Genomic DNA, 23,485 nt, shown 5'->3' on the forward strand with positions numbered 1-23,485 from the left:
GTGTGTGTGTGTGTGTGTGTGTGTGTGTGTGTGTGTGTGTGTTTGTTTGTGCACATACGATACACACCTACGTATTTGTTTCACTGTTTTAGTGTCAGCGTGCGAAAGCTGTTCAAAATTACACACTGGGAAACTGCACTTTTAATGACAGGATGTGTGTGCATGTGTGTGTATAATTATGGTTTAATTGCTTGCCCTGTGATGTGCTGTCATCTGTCACAGCCCAAAGACAGCAAATAATGGTTCTGCTGCCGTCACTTTGTCACCCAGACGCTCAGCATGCAGAGAGCAGCAGAAACACCAGTAACTGATATGCGTCTTGAATTACTGATAAGAGCTCGAGTATGATGAGCTTTGTCTATGTGGGTGTGCTTGTGCTCTCAAAAGTATCTTGGCCAGCCCTCCTATCTAGGTCTATTTAGACTACTGTCTGTGTATGTGAGCGTCCGGGTGTGCGCGTTAGCGTAACAGCATGTGCCGGTGCATCTTTGAATATTTCCGTGTTTGTGAGTGGGCGCAGTTTTCGTGCTTAAGAACTCATTGTCTAATTCCGTGTGTGTGGGTGGGAGTGTGTCGGGAGGGCGAGGGTGCACACGCGTGCGCGTGTGCAAATGTGTTTGATGCCTCCTGTATATCGGTACTGACAGGTGCAACAGTTGTGTTGTGCTTTAAGCTGCTTGTTTGTCTGGCACGCCGCTTTGTGTGGTTGAGAAATGGAGTAAACAGAGGGAGAGCAAAGCAGCCTGGGGGCTAATTTATTCACTCCCCAGTCGCCCTAGTCACAGAGGCCTGTTGCTCTGCCCACCTGTCAATCCTGAGGAGCATGCCATAGCCTCATCCAACTGCACACAGCCACCGCAGCCCACTCCCAGTGGGCCAAGCGCTTCAGGCTAGATCAGTATTAAACCATGATATATCAATAAACTTTCCGTAATCAGAATTAACAAGACAGCAAGTTTATTTAGCACACAAGCGGCATATAAACAAGTCTGCCATTTTCTGTGTGCAGTGAAAATAAATGCAGCGTTACTGTCTGTGTCGATGCTGGTGTTTGAATTGAAAGTCTGAATAGACAGAATGGTAGCATTTCTGTTTGTAAGCACCTTTCACAAAAGTATCGCAGGACACAGTGAAACGCGTAAACAGTTTAATGCCTTATTGGCTAATGTGGAGTATTGCATCACTACTGCCTAATCCCTGAAAAGAGCACAAAGTACAGTTTATAGCACAAATACTTACGAAAAACTGCACAGCAGAAATGTGTGAGCTGCTAGCAGCTGGGGTTGACTGTTGGAATGTGATGTTCAATGCACTGTGGGAGTGGGAGGAAGCGTCTGTCCGTTGCCAGCGTGGAGTAATGGATGGCAGAGCTACGGGAGTGGGAGGAGGCATACATCCTATTTCAGACAGCTGTAATGGATGAGAGTACAGCTAAAAAAAATAAGAACAGGAGGAAGTCTGCATGCCTTCACTATCTCAAACTCACACGCAGAGTTCGGTCGTATTGAAATCGGTTCACAATAGATGTATTTGGAACAAAGGAACACCTGGAGAAAGAGTCGAGGCTGATGTGACTTTTGTTGTTTGTGAATTGGTCATCGAGTGTCTGTGTGAGTTGTTGTTTTGGCCGCACACACACAGCCGCGCATGCATGTTTGTGCAACTGTATGATGTATTCGGGGTTTTTTTAGCGATGTGATGTGTCTCTCACCATGTGCCCAGTCTGTGAAGCTGTGCAATGCTACTCTGGTATAATTAATCAGACGGTTTGATGTTGGCAAATGAGTGTCTGCAGACTTCATCTGCAGGCCCTGCTCTTTTTAACTAGGTTTTAGTTAAACAAGACGAGCACATAACACATCTCAAGGCGCCTATTTATCACAGGGTCCTCTGAGCAATGTAGCCCAACGCCCCCATGCCCCCCCTTCCACCATCACTGCACCCTCCCTTACCGCCTACCCAGTCACATCTACAGTGCCTGAGGAAACCCGCCTTCACTTATTGAACACACGGTTTCTGAATAATGAAGCCGGGTCATGTCTGCACATGCACACACACTCACTAACAGTGTGTGTATCAGCCCAGCTGTGATTTCTCCTGATTTCTAAACAAAGAGTTATACCAAAGTCGATTGGAGTGAAGCTCAGCCCTTCCCGACCTGCTTGTTTGATTTATTCCTGCAAGAGCCAAGCTCCCTGTCTTAAGTGCAATCCACCCTATACTCTCACCTTTCACAAATATTAGATTGCACAAATTCAGCCTATTTCCTATAGCTGGTGAGGGTTGGGGAGCGGGGTGAGTGCTGTAGACGAGCAAAAAACCAGAGTAGCTATCCCTCTGGGTTCACCTGGGAGCCGGGGCCGTGGGTCTTCCAGAGAAGGATTGAGGAGGAGCGCGAGCAGGAGGAGGATAAGTGCTGCCTTGCTCCTGTTCCTCGCCGCGCGGTGCTGCGCTGCGTTTGCCTTCGCTGCCGGCTGCTGAGAAATGTCTCCTGGCCCCTCAGCCAGACACAGGGAGGCGTTATCAGCCCTGCCTAGCTCTCTCCACGGTAACGAGGCCCCAGGCACGGTATTATCTGTTTACGATAAGGATATTAATAACACTGTGCTTTAGTTATGTGCTGGGGTGCCCTGCGGGGTGATGGGGGGGGGGGGGGGGGGGGGGGTTGGAGTAAGGAGCCCCTGAATCATCCTGTCAGGGGGCTCTCTCCGAAGCAGGACAGGGTGAGAGTGGAAGGAAAGGAAGTAGTCATACGGTGACGCTGAGGTGTTCACCGGCTAACCCCATCCACTTCCTCCTTCCAGGTCACAGACTTTGTTTCCGAGAACAATAGCTTGACCATCTGCCAGCAGGTGCATGCGGGAGTTACTGTAAGGAGGGAATGGTCAGGGGTTCAACGGTCACAGCTGTCACAGTCAAAGAGGTCAGCCTACTTTACTGCAGTGTAACACCCTCTGTTTCTGTCCCTCTTTCTCTCCTCTCCTGTCTCCAGTGTCTGTATGGCTGCTACGTCCACTCCTCCATCATCCCCACCTTCCACCGCAGGTGCTACTGGCTGCTCCAGGTAAGAACTCCTCTTCTCCTCCTCTACAGGTCACCGCGCTTTAGTTTCACTCTCAACCTCTCCCAGCCTATCCACAAGAACTTGAATGAGTCGCATGATATCAGTTTCCATTTAACCGAAGCATTTTACTTTGACAGCCGGCAGGCAGACATCAACCTATCCTCCCCCCCGCCCCCTCCCTCTCTCTCTCTCTCTCTGCTTTTTTCTCTCCCCAGCCTCCATTTCCCTTATCTTTCCCAGTCATTCACTTTTCTGATGGCATTGCCCATACACGCCGTCCAGCATGAGGGCGGTATCTCAGTCTGCTAAAAGCTTTGCCATCTCCCCTGTCTAACAGCTGCAGTGATGGGCAGTAAAAGCATGATGGAAGACGTTCCCCGTACAGTATAGTGTGCTTACAGTGGGTCGTCAAGTCCGCAGGCTGAGAGTGGTTGTAAATAGTAGTCCTTTGATCACCTCCCCAATACATCTCATCATTGTCGTTTAGCATGGCAGCCATTATTGTCGGAAGGTGCCTGATACGAAGAACCATTCACATAGACAATTTAAAGGGAGCATAAAGCACACACGCAGAGAATAGTGGTGTGTGGAGCTGCTGCTATTTTTGTCTATCTATCTGTCTGTCTATCTATCTGAAGTTCTATGTCGTACATCTAATGTAGTATAAAACTTGTGGAGAAAAATCCTCTGTGGGATAGAGAATCTTTGGCTGAAATGCCGCCAGCACAGCTTCTCTAAGTTGTATTTTCTAAAGACTAGAGTTGTCGAGTCACAACATCCCTGCTGTACTGAATAGACCCAGAAGACTAATTCATTTATAATCTAACCATACCTCTCACAGTGTTGGTTAGCAAAGGAAAAGAGCAGACCGGTTGGGGAAAGACAAAAGAGGGGAAAAAAAAAACCTCAACAATGCTTAAATACTAATCAAAAATAATTATAGTGTTCCCACAGCAAACAAAAGCTCTCAAACAACAACAGTTTATTTCTCTCTTGCTGGCTCTGTTTGTGTCACAGGCAATAATCGCAACACACGCAAACATAAGCATGTCTCTTCCTGTCTCTTCTGCGATCAATCAGCAAAGCTACTCAGGTTATTTTCACTTAAATCTATTTACCAAATGATTAGGGGTACAGTGTATTATTAAATATTTAAAGTAATGTAATTAAGAAGAACTAGAGACCATCTTTTGACAGCAGTACGCCAGTAACAATGCCAAATCAGGTCAGGTTCTAAATTCTTACCCCCCCTTCTGGCGCCCTTGCTTGGACAAACACTCTTCTTCGAAATTGGCCTTCATTTTGATCTCAAGTACACACCTGTGAAGTTCTTTCGTGGGGACAAAACCTGTCCACAGACAGACAGGAATGTAAACAGCTTTCAAAATACTCCGGACAGCTTGAGTGGTAGTTCCACAGGTGTCTCCAGTAATAATTAAAGAATGGTATATATATGGAATATATCACTCTTGGTCTGAAAATAACACATAAAAGCGGTAGATGTTTAGACTCTTTGGTGAGGATGCGTTTCATTGAATGGAGTCATGTTATGGTGGTATTGGGAACTTCCTTAAAGGATAGGTCACATATTTTTGAAGTTTATCTAAAGATAATACTGACATCACCATATGTGCATTGCAATATTGGCTGCTGTAATCATTCCTCCTGTCCATTCTGGCCAAATAAAGATTCCCTCCCAACACCATTTCAATGTAAGTGATGGTTGGCAATTCCACAGTCTTATATACTCTTATATGAAAAATGCATTCCGAACCTCAGTCAGTCAAGTGGGCTACAGTCTCTCTGTTTTGAAATTCTCTTTTTTTTTTATCCTGAAGACTGTAAATTTGGAAGATACCCCCTCGGTTTGACTGATTCAGGCTGCTGAATCCTCATATTAGCTTCAGCTGAACTTCAAAATGCTTTTTTAGCACAGATGGAGGAATGTGGATTTTGTCTCCCATCACTGACATTGTAATTTCATAGGTAAAAGATCTCTTCACAGCCAAATGTGGAGATAAGAACATTGCCAGCGATCGTCAACTCTTGAAACAATACCCACATGCCCTTGTGTGAGTTTCAAGTTGAATTCAGGCCTTCAGTGCACCACCGGGGGATGGAAACATGTGTACGAACAGAAGGGGTGTCATCAGGACTGAGTCAACCGGGGTTACTCACTTTTTAAAAAACTGCAGCCCTCGTTTTCACCGTCTCTCTCTGCCAGTTTCAGCATTCACATGTAAACACTCATGAAACTTTGAGGAGTTCACTGACTCAACTTCTCTTTGTTGTTATGGCAGAGCAATACCTAAGAACAACCTGGTTAGTGAATCCCTGGCCCTCGCGTACATGACTCACCAGGCCCTGGTGTGCAGCTAACACATCAACTCATTCAAAACAACAAAACAACAAAAGAAAAACGATCTTCTACTGCGCAACAAAAAAACATCAATTTCCAAAGTATTTGCTTTGACTCAGCATTCCTGGAACCCCAGATTTACATCTCTTTTTCTGGCAGTTTATTGCAGACCATCTGTGCTGACAGGAAACCAAAATCACAATGACACCAGAGGTAAAAGATTATACCACTTCAGTCCATATCTCTGCAGATGCAGATAGACCTTCAGCACCTCCGTCTCTTCAGGCCACTTTCAGTCAGACCGGGTTACAACAGTTTCACTCTTGTCTTTTTTTCACCTGTCTCCGGTCTCTGAACACTCTGTCCCCGACTCCCCGTGTACCATTTGCTGTGTCCATATGAGATTTGCAGGCAATAGTCTGTCAACAGCAGAGCAGCAAGGAGACTGGAGCTCCCAGAGCGGCGACAGGGAAAGGTCACCAGTGAGTGAAAAATGTAAATATTCAGCCATCCAGCGGCCACAGTCACGGAGAGACAGGGATGAAAATAACTCCTATTACACAGCACCGACAGGGAGCGAACACAGAGGACAGAGAGGGTAGAGACAGACTGTGAATGAGAGAGCAAGTGAGATGGACACAACTTTTAAAAAGTTAGGCTACAAAAAAAACACTGACGGAAATAGCGAGAGAGAAAGATAGATTTAAAGATTTGAAAAAATACAGCAGAATAGAAAGGGAGAAAGGGGACGGTGTGTATATGTGTGTATTTTTGGATATGTGTGTGCAAGAGAGACAGCGAGAAAGACAGACAGAGTGAGGTTGGCGAAAGGTGTTTTAGGGAGGGGGGGGGGGCCTAGCCTGTGGGTGTGTGCCTCTTTATCCACTCTTTATCCACTCTTTATTGAGTCAAAGCCTGGGTAATGAGACAGGGGACGGGAATGAAGACCTGCGAGGGGGGGTCCTCTCTAACTCCATTCATTTTCTTTTGTTCTTTTCACCTCTCACTCTCAATCTGCTCCTCCCCGCCACACTACCTCCACCTCTCTACGGCATTAGACCACTTTAAAATGTCTGGCCCATCTCCGCAAATGGCTGCGACTGAAGAGAAGTACCACCTCAGTTATCCGCGGTTGCAAACAATGAATCCAAATTGCTGCCGAGACAGAGAGCTTCCCACAGCGGACTATGTGGTTTGTCACTCAGAAAAAGTTCCCATTTTATTGGATTTGGTAAAATAAAAAAGGGGGGGCTCTGTGTCATACCATGGTATATTTTCAATGTTACCAACAAATCCCAAATAATCATAAACATCATCACAGCACATTATCTCCTCTTTAAATGCTGCTACTTACAGCTGGAGTGTGCCGTACTCCTGTAAGTGGAGTACTACGCAGCCTTTCCATCCACAAACTGTCACGACACACAGACAGACGCACACCCATTGACGGCGAGGATCTCTCCCATCCTGGTGGCACTGATTGATTCCACTCCTCCGTGTCCCCTTCTCTTGTTTAGTGCTAATCGAATGTAATTCCCAGCTTGCGCCTCTCCATCAAATACGACAGTGGAGTTTGTGCTGGCCGACGGGGGCACAGAGGTGCGGATAATTATGATATTAATACGGAGGGGGTCTGAGGGGAAACTTCATTTGTCCCGCTGCCTGCCACGAACACAGAGAGGGGTCAATAGCCTCTCCCGCTTTTCCTACTTTAAAGAGGAGGAGAGAGGCATGAGATAATGAAATGACTAGTAAGGCAGGAGGGAATGCTGACGACCTTGTTTCTTCACAGCTATCACTTTCTCCCTCTTACCTTCCACAGCTTAGGCCACTGCGCTCTAGTCTCTGTCTCACATGAATACATTATTAATATCACCATTCACTGCAGTTACATTTTTCTTATTACATTAGTCCTTCAGAGTATAATGACTTTGGAACCACTTGAATTAGTGTTATGTAGGAAAATGAGTTGTCACTGTTGTCCCTGTGATAATTCCGGCACTATTAGACTGTATTTCAGCTATTTTAATCTATAGAATAATTCAAAGGTTCCTTAATTGGACAGGCAGAGTGATAACTCCGGGATTTAGGAGAACCTTGAGCAGTCTGGGCTCTGCGGTGCTGTCCATGGTGCTGAAACAGACTCTGTTCTAACCTTTCTAACTGTTCACCACATCAGAGTATTATTTTTTTGGCTGATTTATCAAAAAACCCACCCAGCCCCTTTAAAGTCCCATGCTATTCACCTCTCGTTACAAGCTCACCGATCTCCAGAGATCAATACACCTGGCCAATGCTGCCAGCGGATCATGTGCTGGGCCCGACACATGTACTCCTCATCCCCAGTCGGGCCAGAGGCCTCTCTCGCTCTCTGACTAATTGAATGGGAAAAGTTGAGTAGCTTTGCTGCAGTGATCCGTCATAGGTCGGTGTGCAAGCAGGATCCGGTAGCTACCGACCCAGAGCCACATGCCTGCAGGCTAAAGGCAGACAGATGGATTCTTTGTATCTGCCAGAGTCCTCTATTCATTCGGATCAGTTTAGTTGCCTCTGTGTTGAGCGCTGGGAGACAGGTGCCGGATTCAGAGTGGCTCAGGTGATGTGTGATGACGGAGCAGAGCTGTCAGGTTCAGATTCACATCAGATATGTCCAGACTATGCAAGGCTACATAATGAATATTTCACTGAGATAAATCATGGATGAGCCTGGGCACCGTTCTGTTGATTTCACTGAGAGGGTAGAGAGGCAGGAAAACCTGGCGAGGTTGTGACTGGCTGTCTACAACCTCGGGGCAAATGGAGGCAGTAGAAATATAATTGCCTTTAGCTATGCAGGCTGTTGTTTGTATCAAGTGGAAATGCACCTCTACGGAGTATGAGATCAGATTTATAGCATATGAATTTGACTCCACCACCTGACATTACCGTTCAACACTGGACTGGCAGGAGAACGGGTGGCAGTAACAGCAATGTGAGTGTGTGTCCGCATATCTGTCAGCGTGTGCACATGCTCGCCTATGTGTGTGTGTGTGTGTCAGGCTTTGCCGTTCTGTTCCTGCGCTATGGTGGGAGACCACGATGCTCTCAGCAGCATGCTGCTGCTGGCAGGGCCCCGCTCTCTCTGCCATGAGGAGAACAGCTGCTTCACGAGCATGTCGGGGTGTGAGCCATGTCCCCGTGGCTCCCCTCGTCTCCTTCGCGTCTCCTCCTCTTTGTGAGCAAGTCACACAGGAACATCTGACATTAACCCACTCCATCCTCTCTACTTATGAACAATTAAATATGTCCCCCGCTCTGCTATCAACTCTCTCCGAGTGCTCCGAGCACCTCCGCTGCCCTCTGTTTTCACTCCGAGAGAGACAGTACAGAGTTAGTTCTAAGTTGGTCTCTGCCCAAAACAGTGACACTGGGGCTTCTGACCGCTAAACAAATTGAAGGTTACTCTGGTGCTTAATTAATGGCCCCTGCTGGAGCACTCTCTCCCCATATGAAGAAAGAGAGAGAAGTTGAGCTAAACCCCCAGAGGCACACGGAAACTCCTCTCCTCCTGGCAGACTGATCTGTTTCTCAGTGCCTGCGACCTTTTCTCTAGGCCCGTCGCCTAGCCCACCAGCACGGCCAATTATCGCAAATCCCCCGCCGCATTTGTCTTGCCATTTTCACTCAGCGGCCAAAGAGGCGTGCATGGCCATAGACTCATGCAGCCTCCTAACCAGCCTTACCTCAGACGGAGAAACAGAGGCCCACAACAGGTATGTGGCGCTTAAATAATTCAGTTATCCTGAAAGGTTAAGGCTCTGCCAGCAAGGCGAATTGACATTCATCTTGCTTTCGAAGTCGTGCACCCCACTTTCAGAGGGAGCAGCCATCGTCATTTTTACATTTAGTGGCTTCTAAGATTGTTATTGACACCAATATTTGACATGTTATTCTCGTCGTTCCACCGGCTAGCTCAAAAGAGCCCAGAGAACTGGTTTACTAACCAGAGCGGGAATCAAATGTCTGAGTCCATTGTCAATAATACAAGTGTTTGAAATAGCTCAAACGCTGTAAGCTTGTCGAAGAATATTGCGACAAACTTCGATGCTGATTTGATATTACCCTCTGTGTTTTACTCGATGAGTTTTCTCTCCCGAAGTCCTTCGCTGCCTCTCCTATATATTAGACAATAAGAGAGTCCCTGTGCATACAGTCACCCGCAAGGCTTATTCGTGTTTACGTCCTGCCTGTGTGTGTGTGTGTGTGTGTGTGTGTGTGTGTGTGTGTGTGTGTTGGAAAGCAGAGGCGATCAATGGCTCCGCACTAAGTCTGTCCTGTGCCGTGCCAATCTCCGAGTCCCCTCTAGTGTCAAGCCTCAGATCTGCCTGTGTCACTATGCGGGCTCAGGCGTGATGGCAGAAGTGTGCACACATCTTCCAGCTTCCCAGAGAACACTGGTCACAGCTAATGACCAGAACTGTCCGATTTGTCCTGCCCTGATTACTCCTCTGAGCCCCAATTAGCCGTGGATGAGGGCTGACATCCCGACACGATCTCTTGGATGTGTCATAGAGGGAGAGACGGGAAAGGAAAGGACGGAGTTAAGAGGGAAGACAAGGAATGTGTGTGCTAAAGACTGAGGAGAAGAGCAAAGGGGAGTCGGTATGAAAGCTGTAGTAATATAGATGGGGCCACAGTCATTCACTCTGCATTCAGTCAGACATCGATCTCAATTCCCCTTTAACCAGCTACCATCAACATACAAACCAACTGCTCTGATTGCAATTTCTATAATTGGCAATTTTCATTGTGAGTATCTGGCTACAGCGGAGGGTGTTTGCTGCATCTGGTCGGAGACGAGCTGATTTCTCTGTGAGTTATGAAGAGACTAAGGATTGTTTGTGGAAAAGATATGAGATAAAGATAAAGTATTGGGTCAATGGGGTTGAATCAATTAATTAGTTGAAGCGATTAGTGAAGTTGTGGGATCTTCAAAGGTATTTTATCATGGATAAAAACAATGCCATTTGTTTCTCTAATTGTCAATAACATTCTCTGTTATGAACTCATCTGTGTGCCTTCGCCCATCCCACCGCTCTATCTGTCTTTATTTCTCTCTGCCACTGTGTCTCCCCAGGATTGCTGAGCATTCTCCCCTCTGCAAGTTTTGAGAGAAAATCCAGTTTTTTTTTTTTGTTTTTTTTTGGGCTTGCTCTCATTCTCTCTCAGTAGGGGGCAGTGGGAAAGTAACTACAAGGGCACATAAAGCCTTCAGAGTCGAACCAGACTTCTTTTAGTCTTTTTTTGATCTGGATAGATGTCATATTGAGCACACATGCGCGCACACACCCTTGAGTGTGATGGCTCTGCTCCTATCTCTGTCTGCTCCCCCATCTCAAAACTCGCCCACGCAAAACCCGAGAAGACACAGAGATTGAGAGGAGGAGGAGGAGGAAGAGGAGAGAGAAAGCCAAATGCAGAAGGGTAGAAGGAAGGAAACAAGAGTTGGGAGGGGTGGAGGTGCTTTGAGAATGGGGGATTAGAGTTAGAAGATTAGAGGTAGAAGATGATATCATTTGGTAGCGATGAGCAGGAGCAAACGAGCAGCGCAAATCACCCGGCGTTAACGAGCTACCTCGTAAATTACTGCAGCCGCGTGTACGCTTGAAGCTGGATCTGGATAGGGCTGCGTAGTGCAAGGGAGACATAACGCTTGTCTTAATATTATTTACTGCCCCCTCCCAATTTATATCGGTTGTCTCCCAGAGCCCAATATTGGCCTCTTGTGGCAGCATCAGAGGATGTTTCCTTGTAAATAGTGGGAGGTTTTCATCAGCCTGGAGGCCCCCCTGTGTGGGCCATCCTAACCCTCATACAGTCAGCAAAGGATAGACTCCCCTCCTCTTGAACTACAAAAAGAAAAACTAAACATGAGAAAACTGACTTCCCCAGTGCCCTCCTCAGATAACTCAGATTTGACAATGTTTACCTCCTACTACAGAATCTGTAGCAAAACAGGAATGAGGAGCTAATTGGTGGTACTAAAATGTTGGTTTTCAATAAAACATATTCGCATTTCTTTCTTTCGGTATGCTTTAAACCATTCTGACAAATCCAGCAGGGATTACAGCAATTTAGTTGAAATGAACGTGTGCACAAACCTGCATGCTTCCGACTGTTCTCCAGGGGAGCCAGCCCAAGAGAGAGAGAGGGAGGGAGGGGAGACAGGTACAGGGATACGGCAGAGAGCTGGAGTCTCTCTCTTCTCCTTTTCTTGGGGCATGGGGCCGAGTAGGGTAGATGGGGAAATATACATTTCTATTTTAGCCAGGAGCCCAGCAGCAGGAGAATGACTTTCATTGGCTGGAGTCTAAATATTACATGACTTCCTGATGGCAGTGTGCTGTCTGAGGCACTGTCTGGCCTGGTATTAACCTGTCCGGATAAATCAACCGTTTACCCAACTCTGTTACTCTATATCCAAAAAAGTACAGCTCCCTCCCTTCTTACCTCATCTTCCCTTCCCTTCACCTGTTTGTCATGCACCATTTCTGCCTCTGGGCCGCTTGCTTTGGTGCAACCCACTTTGTGTGTGTGTGCACAGTGTGTATATGTAGAGTTACTCTGTGGTCCTCTGCCAAGGCCCCTAATGTCATATGCAGCCTGGCAGGTGACAAATAGTTTTTTAATTGCTTGCACCAGGAAAATCATTAGTCTCTTCCCTTTCCTTGGTGGGACCGGGCAGGACGTGTGCGCAATAATAATAGCCTCAGTCCCGTTTCCCGCTTCCTGCCTGCTATTTTTAGAGCAGGGATTTTAAGGGCCCTCTCTGTGTATGCCTATATGCGTGTGAAAATGTATATATATGTGTGTGTGTGTGTGTGTGATTGTGTGTGTGTGTATGTGCAAGTGTGTGTGAGTCCACAGTAAGGGTGGGCTAAATGGTCCAGGGGTGCTTTTCCTTGTTTGTGACGGAGGAGAGAGTGTGTTTGTCAACCGTGTTCCTGCCTCATGAGAGTTTTTCTCATTGCTGTTGCTATTCCCCAGCCCCTGGGAGCGTGCCGTTTGTCTCTGTGTGTGTGTGTGTGTGTGTTCGTGTATGTGTGTGTGTGTGTGTGTGTGTGTGTGTGTGTACACTTCTGTGTCTGGCAGGCTCTGGCCGAGGCCATTGTGCTGTAGTGCATTACTGTAGCAATCCACCGACACAGCGGCCAGCCAGATGAAGCCGTCCAGTTTATGGAGCAACCTGCAAACTCCAGCTGCTTTTGGTTGGGATTGTGCTTAGTGGTGAGATATAGTATTGATTTTCTCTCCTCGGTGCCCTTGCCATCCCTCCCTAGATATGCACCAGTGCTCAGCATCCATTCACTGAGAAAGGGGAGGATGATGTTTATGTGACGATACTGACCCCATTCGTTCACATGGAAAAGGCGTGGAATGTAAAGCGGCTAGACGGCAGAGGGGAATTGAGTTTGCGAAGCTCAGATTGCAAGATGAACCCTGAATTTGATTTCTGTGTTATACAAGCATTTGTTGTTATATATCTGGGCGTCTGAGGGTGTTTGTGTGTCTGCATTCTTGTATGGGCCTATTATGTGTGGGTTTGTGTGGATTTATGAGTGTGCAAGGGTGAAGGTGTGAGGCACGTGTGTGTGAGCAAGCAATTTGGATCTGTGTGCTGTTGATGTTTGCCAGCATATTTTTCCCTTTTTTTGCCCTTGGTTTGACTCCCAGAGGGGAGCCATGTGCTGCACTGTTCCAAAGCCGTTCAGACCCCAATCCCCCCCCCCACACCCCCCCGCCACTGACCTCCTTTCCTTTTAACAACATGGTAGAATCAAATACATGGTCAGTCATTATTTAAAACATTTTGTGGAACCCTCTAGCCACATTGCGGCGGTTAATGTAAGCGACTCATTACAGTAAGTATTTCATACATAAATGATATTTAAAAATCTGGTATTGTATGAAAAATATTAGTGTGTGACCTTTCTGTGAATTTTAAGTCTGCCGCTCATAAAATGTTGAAGCAATAAAAACTGAATTGAACCTTCTAGACTGTCAGTGTTAATAATACCTTTAGGTGTGCAGTACATCAAACATCCCAGTACCAGTAACCACAGTTCTCTTTTCTGACACACACACACACACACACACATACAGCTTCTCCAAACCATTAAACTCTGTCGTAACTCTTCAACAGAAAAAATACAATAATATAATCATGATCCATAATTTTTCTTCTCATTCAGACTCTTTATTACCCCTTTTGCACTTTTCCGGCCTGAAGTTACCTCAACTAACACAGGATTCATGTTTTGATGTCTAACAAAGTACGTGATTTGCATTGACTAAGACTACAACTACAATTAATGTGTGGCCTTTAGGTGAGTTGACATCAGTTCTATACATCCCAATCTATAAGCGTGCCAACTTGTAACATGTTTGCTTTATCCGGTTTGGTCACAGTTTTTGACCCTGGCCGGAACAAATTAAGCATTTACAATGATTTTACCACAACTAAGGGGTTTCTGGCACTCCGCCCCGCCGGCCATATTTGGGTTTTTTTGTTGGAATTTTGTTGTCCTCAGAAAACCCGTCTTTGGCCATAACTCAAGAATGCATATGTTGATTAAGATAATTTCACACAAATGTCTAATAGGTTAAAATTACGAAATATTAGGCAGACATGAATGTAAGCTGCAACATGACTGGTTGGAGGAGTCATTCAACCGCAAGGCGATAATTCTATTTCATTGAATCCCAGCTTAGCGCACTGCTGACCTTTCCTGTTCAGGTGGATGCTCAGGTCTGAAAACAGCGAACGGACCACATAGTCTGTTTAACGGCCCTGGAGTCGTGTTGAATACTGTTTCCCTGTAGATATGTGTTTACCCACCTCAACCAAAACCAATCCTTATCCCTAATTCCACAACCACAGTGGGGGGTGCTATCATTTCAACAGGAGGGAAACACTATTTAAACTTGGGAACAGACTTCGACATAACACCTGTTTTGTTTCCCGACTTTTACAGCTCTTCTATTTCGCTCTCATTAAATTCTGCAACAGGTGACTAATTGGCGCACTGATAATGTGATGTGTTCACAGCTGTGTGTTATTGTTTTTTTGTGTGTGTTGAACACAGCTCAGCCGATCTAATAAAGGACTGGCACTATTAGTTTTATAATTCATATTTTGCACTACCAATAATTAAATAATAGTTAAAGTGACTAGCCCCATAGTTCATCAAACAGAGAGTATTGTATGGGGGCCCACATCAGTAGTGTCACAGATTTAGAGGGGGTGGCTAGCCGAACAGCTGAAAGCCACTGCTCTGTATATGTACGTATGTGTGTGTCAGTGTGTGCATAATCAGGCAGTGTTATCCAGGCCAAACAGCCCTACCCTGGCAGTGCTGAGACTGGGGAGACCCCGTCTCTTTCCAGATTCATCTCTCCAGCTTTGTTTGACTAAGTAGTGCCATGGTGTTGGTGTTGGAGAGGGCTGGAGTGGCAGCAGTGCAGCGTATGCGTGGGTTGCCTGAGCCAGTGGGGCTTGGCACAGAGAGGCAGCATATGTTCATGGCCAGCTTCCCTCCTCCTCTCCTATCTTTCCCTTTCGTCTCCCCTGTCTCTCTCTCTCTCTCTCTCTCTCTCTCTCTCTCTCTCTCACTTGTGCTAGCCTTCTCTTGATAACACCCCCCCACTCCCTCCCACTTTGCTCATCCACCTCGTTTGGCTCTCATGGTACAGAGATCAAAGGGCGGTGGGGATCCCAGTGTCCCCTTAAGGACGGCCCACCGTGTCTCACTAATGCCACATCCCCATCTTCTAACAGAGACACACACATACACTCCTCTTTGTCATTTTGTCATCTGGCATATGATCAGAGAATATTCGCTGCAGCAGGTAATAAGTTGTGGCTGCGAAAGGGGGGCTCGCTGCTTCCTTTTTTTGATGTTTTTCCAAGGGGTTGGTCACCAGCACCTTGGCCTCTCTGTGCCCTACATAAACACTGGCTGTTATCCAAGCATGTCAGAACCAACCATCTCTGAATACTACTGACTAACTGGTATGTATGGACCACCGTCCTGCTGCCCAGCAAAGGGTTAACTGTGTCCCAGATAGCCCCAACCAGCTGTTTCAGCCTTTCACACCTTCTCCCCTGCTGCCTGCTCTCCTCCTTGCCTCTTGGACCAGTAAATGAACACTCATTTGCAAGTTAGATAAATCCTTTGAATGTATTATTGATGCAAACAAATTAGCCTGTAGGCCCCAGACAATACCTAATGGAGCCTTGGCTTATGGGTGAGGTAGTTTCCAGCGAGAACACTGTCGATGTTCCACGATTGATGCCTGCTCTTCTGCCCCGTAATTATTTCTCCTACAAATTATTCAGCTGTTCTTATGCGGTTTGGTGGTTTAAAGCAGTGCTACTTATTGCTGCCTATATGATTCCAGGTCTCAATCCTGCCACATTCATTAGTTTATTAAAGACGGAAAAAAAAGACACAGGCAATTAGATAACTGGGATAAAGCCACCGAAATGAGGGGATGTGTTATTATTCAAGTTTATGCATGCTGCTCATAATTCACTGGGGTTTATGTTGGTGTTGCTTTTTCAAGGATATTCTCTTATCTTGTTGTACACAGACACATGCACACGTTTTAACAGCCTTGTATAAGCCTGTTCACGAGACTCAAACTGACACCCTTTCACAAATGTGCGCAGACACGCTGGCAGAACGTGTGTGGCTCACACACACGCAAAGGTGTGGACACGTACAAGCACGAAACATGTGCACGCACACACCGAGGATACACGAGTGCGTGGAATTTTTGCTGGTTGGCAAAAGCGTGTCAGTGGCAGAGGTTGCAAAACCACGAGAAGAAAAAGTGAGAGCGGAGATGAGAGAAAGAGAGGACTACCGTACTGTCTTTGGTGATTAGGACCCAGTATTGATCAGAGGAGGGAGGGGAAGGCAGGCTGAGAGGGGGAGGGAGAGAACAGGCCCCAGGGCTCGGGCCCCAACTCTCTGGGGGCCTCTACTCTGTTCCTCTCCTACAAGCTGGCCAGGGCCCTCGGGAGATACATCAAAGGGTCTTATCCTTCCATCCGGCCCGTATGCACACACACACAAATACACTTTTTAATGCATGCACACACGTTACTCTGGCCTTTGAAAAACGCTCTATTTGATGACATCATTTTGCATTGTTTTTCCGACTGTTTGACATCGTAAATCACAGTTGATGTGTTATCACCAGGGTGTTAAAGAGAGCCAGGGCCTCCGATTCTCCCACGAAGTCCTATTTTGATAGTGTGCTAGTGGCTAGTAGTTACCAAGTGTCCCATTCTTTAACTTGTTTTTACATGAAAACTTTTTAAGATAGTACCTTCTACCAAATGCGTATAGTCAAACTCGTAAATTCTTAATCTTGGCCAGCAAATTGCCTGAACGTACCTGCCGTTTTTTAAAAGCAACATAAGGTGTGCCCAGCCTGTTAAACACACCACAGAACAAGGATAGTGTCAGTAGTCAAGAGTTGCATGGCAGCAATCAGGCAAACGTATCAAACTCTGTCACACGCTCACACACTCACGGCATCAGTCAGCCGGTCATGACGGTGTGTCCATATTCTCTCCCCAGTATAGTAGTGTGTGTAGAGGAAGTACTCATTACTCTGTGCTCTCTCAGGGCCAGACCCGTGTTAATGCATTTTCAGCTGACTCTGGTCTTTGGCAATCTTATTTGCCTTTCAATCCAGATCAATCTTATCTACAGCTCCTGCATCATAAACATTTCATAGGCTCAACCTTGACACCGACAGACATGAGGTGGTGAACGTTTGGTGTAAAGTGCCTATGGAGGCTAGTTGATGCTGGGCTTAACTCGGTCTGAAGAAAGTGTTAGGAACGTCAGCCTGTCGAGCAAAAGCCGCGCACACACACACCATGCAAAACTGTCTGGATGTGCGCTCACATGCACACATATATATATATAAAGTCTGTGTCTGGTGTTGTATGTGTGTGATGTATAATTCATAAGAAAAAGCATTCATCTCAGTGAGACACCTCAAACAATTTGGAGACGTGGTGTGCTTAACGGCTTAATGTAGTTGCTGCAATTTGGCTCTCCTCTGGCTGATTAACACCGGCACTCCAGTCCTCGCTGTGCTTTGCCTCACGAAGGATTAGATGGTAGTAGAAACATGGCTTCCAAGGGAGTTGATGAATATTTCTCCAAATGTACCTGTCATTTTCTGATTTGAACATCTTTCAGAATACACACACCCATTCAATTTCTGTCTCGCTATTGAGTCGCTATCAGGGGGAGCTAAACACTGACCACTTTGTAGGCAAAGCAAGACAAGCGGTGACCTTGGATTGCTGTGTATAAATACTACCTCTGTCTGTTAAGATTGAGGATACAGACTTTCCTTTTTCTCATTTTCTTTTGTCTCCTACTTCTCCCTTTTTGTCCCCACCTACTATTTTTGCAAAACAGCAGGTCAAACTTTTACTGTGTGTGTGTGTGTGTGTGTGTGTGTGTGAGAGAGTTCTGCCAACAGTAGAGCAGTCAGCAAAGTGCCACCTCAGCACCTGAGCTTTAATGATTAATACCATATTGATGGTCTCAATTAATTTCCTATTACACCACCAGAAGGCTGCGGTCGCTCTGTCTCTGTCATGGCTCTGCGCTTGTTTTGGGAAGCCTCTTTGTGGCAGCTGCTGGATGGAGATAGTATGCTTCTCACTACTTCGCACACACACTTTTACATACAGATGTACCAAACATGCACACACACACACACACACACACAATGACACACACTAGTATCTTATGGAAGCACACACGCACACTATTACACGCTTGCTTTGCTCCCTGCGCATTTCACACACTCGCACACAGATAAACAAATAGAATGTAACGCTGTCTTTTTTTGTTGACTCGTTTTTAAAGGGGACTCGCTGTCTTTTAGTTACAATGTTCTGCAATGATCAAAAACCTCTTCAGAGCCCCAGAGATTCAGCTACGCCTCTTTGTACAGCGCTCTGCAGCAATTTTACAAACCACTACTCTCACCTGATTGTGCGCCTTTGGTACAGCACAACGCCCCGTGTTTTGCATTTGAACTTGGTGTGATGTGCAGCATTGCATTTTAGGCCGTTTTCCTAAAGCCTGTGCTTTTGGCTCTTGTATAATCCCCTCCCCTGCAGGGGTTGCTACATATTTGTAACCGCGTGTAAGATACTGATTTATTCCCGTGACGGTCGCTCTCTGAGCTGTGATTCGATAACACATTCCCAGCCATGGCCTTAACTGTCTGTGGACCTGCTCCTCGGATCAACTCGCAGTCAACACTGCCCCGCTAGAGAGAGAGAGGCAAGAAATGCTTGTTGTGTTTGTTGATCAGATTGCCAGACTTCTGATGGCACCTTTTCTCTTTCTCTCTTCTTTACCCTCTCAAATCTCATTCATGACTTCTTACTGTATCTCTGACCGCTCACTCCCAGCACTCCTCCCCCATGCACCCCTCTAGCCCTCTCTAATATGCACTGTTAATCTCAACCTCATTCTCTCAAAAATTCACACACATATGCACACGCTGTTTATTTTAAAATTTTTCATGTGCCGCCAGTACACACCATTGGTTGCTAGGAAACCATTTGAGCATTTTTTTTATTTTTTCCCAACGGGCAGACATTTGATTACCCATTTGTATGGTGTGTGTGTGTGTGTGTGTGTGTGTGTGTGTGTGTGTGTGTGTGTGTCTGTGGAGGCCAGTGTGTGAGTCTCCAGAGAGAGGTCTTGCCAAGCTGAGCTCTGGGGCTGCTCCAGTATCCAGCCCAGTAATAATAATGAGCCCCTCACCATGCTTGACAGAGCACACAGGCTCAGCAGTCCTGTGGCCATTGCTGTTGTCAATGTGTGTACGTCTGTGGATGCATATGTGGCATGTGTACATATCTACATATATGTGCATTTATGCTCCACTAGTTTGTGCTTGACTGGGTCTCTTTTCTGTTACCACCTCAACAGTTGTTGTTGTTGATGCTGACAACCGGTGTTATCTATTGTTGTTCAGTGGGCCATTGCCGAAGCAGATAGTGGCCAGGTTGGACTGTCTTGCTGCTGGACACACATTAGTCGTCCCTGTGACTCCCTGTTTAGAAATGCACCAGCACATCTCCCCCGGCTGCTCGTGTGAAGTCCTGATTCGCTCACAGACACGGGCAGAGGCACATAAATAGCACGCCTTGTCGACTGACACGGGGAGAAAGACGACGCACACAAACAAATCAGACTACGCGCTGATATGAAAGGGAGCGCGAGCAGAGGAGAGGGAGTCGAGAGAGATGGCATTAGCCGTGTTTTCCTCCTCCAAATGAATTGCACTATGCCCTGGGAGGAAGAGATGAAAATGAGAGAGTGGAAAAGACTCTGTTGAGAGGTTGTTTTGAGGTGGAAACAAAGGAAAGGAACCATGAAGAGAGAGCATACGGTTAAATCCACAATGTGTCTGACAGAGCTCAGTAACTGCCTTTCCCTCCTCTTATTCTAGTGACTTGTGTCACCTGGATGGCCACTGAATATTAGGATCAGTGCCACGGGCTCAGCCGAGGCCATTATGGCAGCCGGATGGGATCCCGATGGCCCTTTCTCAGCTTGCCCCTGGGCAGCGTGGCCTCTCACTTGGGACCACCACAACTAATGGAGAGGGTAGTGTGCTCTGAAAGGGCCTTAGGAAGAATAAGTAGGCTGTAAACTGTGAGCTGAGTTGTGGCAGCTAAAGGGGCTTCAATGCTTCACTGCCCGGCTTACCGCCTGACTTACTGCCTGCCCGCTTGGCATCCAGAACGCTCCTCCATATTCAGGCTCTGAATACTGGCCTTTTGCACTTTTATTGTAATACATGCACATGCTTGGCACAGTAACAAACACAATCCACCTTTTTACTGTGGTGCACTGCACAAATACAATATTTCAAAGCAGGGAGGAGCCACACACAAAAATAGAGGAGCACTCTCTCGCATATTCCCTCTCAGACATGTAGAAATGCGAAATGCATTCGCATATCTGCACACGTGCACGAGTGTGTGCACATACACACACACAGACACAGACTTGCATTCCCCCACCCAGAGTGAAGCAGTTCTGCCCCTCTAAGCTGAGTTATTTAAAGCCCCGCTCTCAACTCCATCGGAGTGATTATGTGCTACTGAATTAAACATCACAGGCCTCAGCCCCTGGCTTCCTCCGAAACACACTCAAACATGCTGGCCTCTTCCTGTTCCTCAAAAGTTCCAAGTTCTGCCTTTCATATCTTCCAGCCCCGTACACCAGGTAGTGGAGGTAAAGAGGTGGAGTATGAATCATCCTTAAATCAGGATCTCCTGCTGGGCTGTGCTCTGCCATCCCTCTCACAGACCTTGGACGGAGGCAATCGAGGCAATTCAAATTAAGAAAAGCCTCTGTAAACTGGCTCTTACCCCTGGATTGGTACCCACCCCCGGGCATCGTTTTAGCTTAGCACTCAGACGGTGTTGTGGTTGGTGCAGAGCCGCGTGCAGTAGAGGGTGAATTGTAGCAGTTAAGTTGCGCATTGACTCAGACACCCCTATTGGGGTGTCTGTATTCTAAACTGGGAACATTTAAACAGCGAGTTTGTCATAGAGGACCTAGGGGGGAGTGTGGGGGGGGGGGGGGGGGGGGGGGGGGGGGGGGGGGGGGGGCAGGTTCAGATAGTGGTATGCACTGCAACCTAGACAGGAGCTTCAGGCTGTTTGCTGGCTTTTTGGGAGGGCTTGACGTTGGGTTTTTGTTTACCTCCGTATGTGTGTTTGTACGTGTGTGTGTATGTTCATGTACTGCACGTGTGTGACTGTGTTTCTGCGTGTCTGCACGAGGCAAGGCACCGGCCATCCACCCCCACATTCCAAAACACATCCGTCGGCAGTGAGCGATAAAGGTTCCAAACAAAAGGAAGAAGTCTTGTGCCTTATGGAGGTGAACTTACGGCACCACAGAGGCATTTGACCTTGAAATGAGCAGCGGTGTTTGGGGACAAGCGGGGGAGGTCGGTGTTTAAGAGTGCAACCTTAGTGCCAGAGGCCAGGAGGCTGCCTAATGACTGGCACCCCATGCTATCCATCACGATGCCACTGCCAGGAGGGCAGAGCCTTAATAACCCCTCGTACCCGTTCAGCCGACCACAGCACGCGACATGAAACACATACATTTAGTACACAGGTGTTCCTTTTGTTCACGAAGTTGCACAGACATTATGCAAAGATGCACACCACAAAGTCTAATACGCATTGCGAGACAGCATGAGTACGCAGTCAAAATAGCAGATCCACTCAGACTCGCACTTACAGCTCATTGCACTCATTCTGCATGCAGAAACATGCCTCCAGAAATATGCCTCTAGACACTCATTCACATGCTATTTATAATTTAATGTAGGCAGACAGAAATACATAAAGGCACAGATACATCCGCAAACACAAATACACCAACACATGCACCTCCCCTCTGTATTGATGCCTTGATGCTGACTGTTTGTGACTAAACAATTGACTGTTGCTGCTTTCATGATGCTTTGTATTGAAATGGAGATCCCTGTAGCCTGCTAGTTCAGTTCTCCCATGAAGGACTGTCTCATTCCTTCCCTCTTTTGCTTATTTCCCCCATTCCTTCCTCACACTAAAAGTCCCATACCTGAGCCCCTGTCTGCTCTGCTCTTGCCTTCACTGTGACAGGCTTTGAAGCCCCCATTCCTGGGTGCGGGTTATTTTATCAGAGAGGAACAAAGTTTCCTCCTGCACTCGCTGGCTCATCCGCGTTGCATGAAGCATCCCCTCTCAATTAAGATCCTTTCATGTTAATGGTGTTCTTATCGCTCCTGTGCACAAGTTGTGAAAGCGAGGCCTAGTATAGTAGAGTATAACCATGGAGCAGAGCTGCCTGCCTGACAATACAAGAGCTGTTACTCTCATTCTTCTTCCTGCCTCTGTCTTTCCATGTATCTCTTACTCGAACGGGTCTCTTTCCTCTGCTCTCTGTCTCTTAATGAGCTGTGGTGGGCTGTTGGAGTAGCAGCGGCTACATGGAGGTGTTCCAGGAGAGTGGCGGAGTTGCGGCAGGGTCACAGAGACTTAACGAGACAGCGAGCACATTACTTGACCACTCATACCAGATTCCGCCGATAGATGTGCTTTGCACCCAAGTCTCAAGTTAGTTACATCTCAGCTGCAGCTCAGCTTACACTTTCCCTACCTCACATTCAGCACAAAGTAGAAGGTCACCGTAGCTGTCTCCACCGACATCTAACTCCGTCTGTGCCTTCAGCTCCATTAGCGGATCTCTTTCTCTCTTTCTCTCCCTCTTTGTCTTTTGGAGTAGAACAGGGTGTTTGACTTCAGGACGAGGTAGGCAGTCACTGAGAGATCGTAGGAGCACTGGCTGCCTTTTAAGTGCGTGGGTGTCAGAGAAACCTGTTGCCTGGCTACAACAGCACCTTTATCCTCCGGTTGCGATGGCGATGTCCTGCTTACGCGCGTTTGTGTGCGTACGCGAGCGAAAGCGTGCGTTAGCACACCAAATTTTTTCGGGTGTGGTTGGTAAACTGTGTATTAGAACGTGGGCGTGACTGTGTGATCTCCTGCCTTTGTACGCTGATGTGTCTGCGCGTGTTTTGGAGAAAGACAGCGGTGAAAGGAGGGGTAGGAAGGTGCTCCACCACCCACTCAGCAGGCCTTCCGCCCCCATGGCTGACTCCCCAAGACTCTCCTAGTAATTAGCTCAACATCTATCCATCTGTTCCAGGGAGGCGCAGTAAACATTAACACAACACAGCAACATCAAAATGCTGGCTGGAGACATGCTCCATTTTACATATGCATCATACAGTCATGCTTGAAAAGGCCTTAACATGGGAATGTTTGGCACACTTGCTTGCAGACGTAGCCAATGTGTTGACATGTGTGTATTTATAGACTTGAGCTCACATACACATCTTGTGCATCATACAAACACTATAATACATGGAGATACAAACTGCTTCACATCCTCACA

The 23,485-nt window shown here is 46.9% G+C and overlaps 1 protein-coding gene across 11 annotated transcripts in view; it reads left to right on the plus strand.

Moving 5' to 3' along the window:
• camta1a (calmodulin binding transcription activator 1a) overlaps nt 1-23,485 on the plus strand; it is a 269,414-nt gene that overhangs the window by 207,650 nt on the left and 38,279 nt on the right. For all 11 annotated transcript variants that reach the window (XM_031845523.1, XM_031845518.1, XM_031845521.1 and 8 more), the window contains one exon: nt 2,993-3,064. In XM_031845523.1, coding sequence (XP_031701383.1) covers nt 2,993-3,064 — 72 coding nt within the window. The remainder of the gene's footprint in view (nt 1-2,992; nt 3,065-23,485) is intronic.

This window comes from Anarrhichthys ocellatus, unplaced genomic scaffold, assembly GCF_004355925.1.
Source record: "Anarrhichthys ocellatus isolate YVR2014 unplaced genomic scaffold, GSC_Weel_1.0 scaffold5, whole genome shotgun sequence".
NCBI lineage: Eukaryota > Metazoa > Chordata > Actinopteri > Perciformes > Anarhichadidae > Anarrhichthys > Anarrhichthys ocellatus.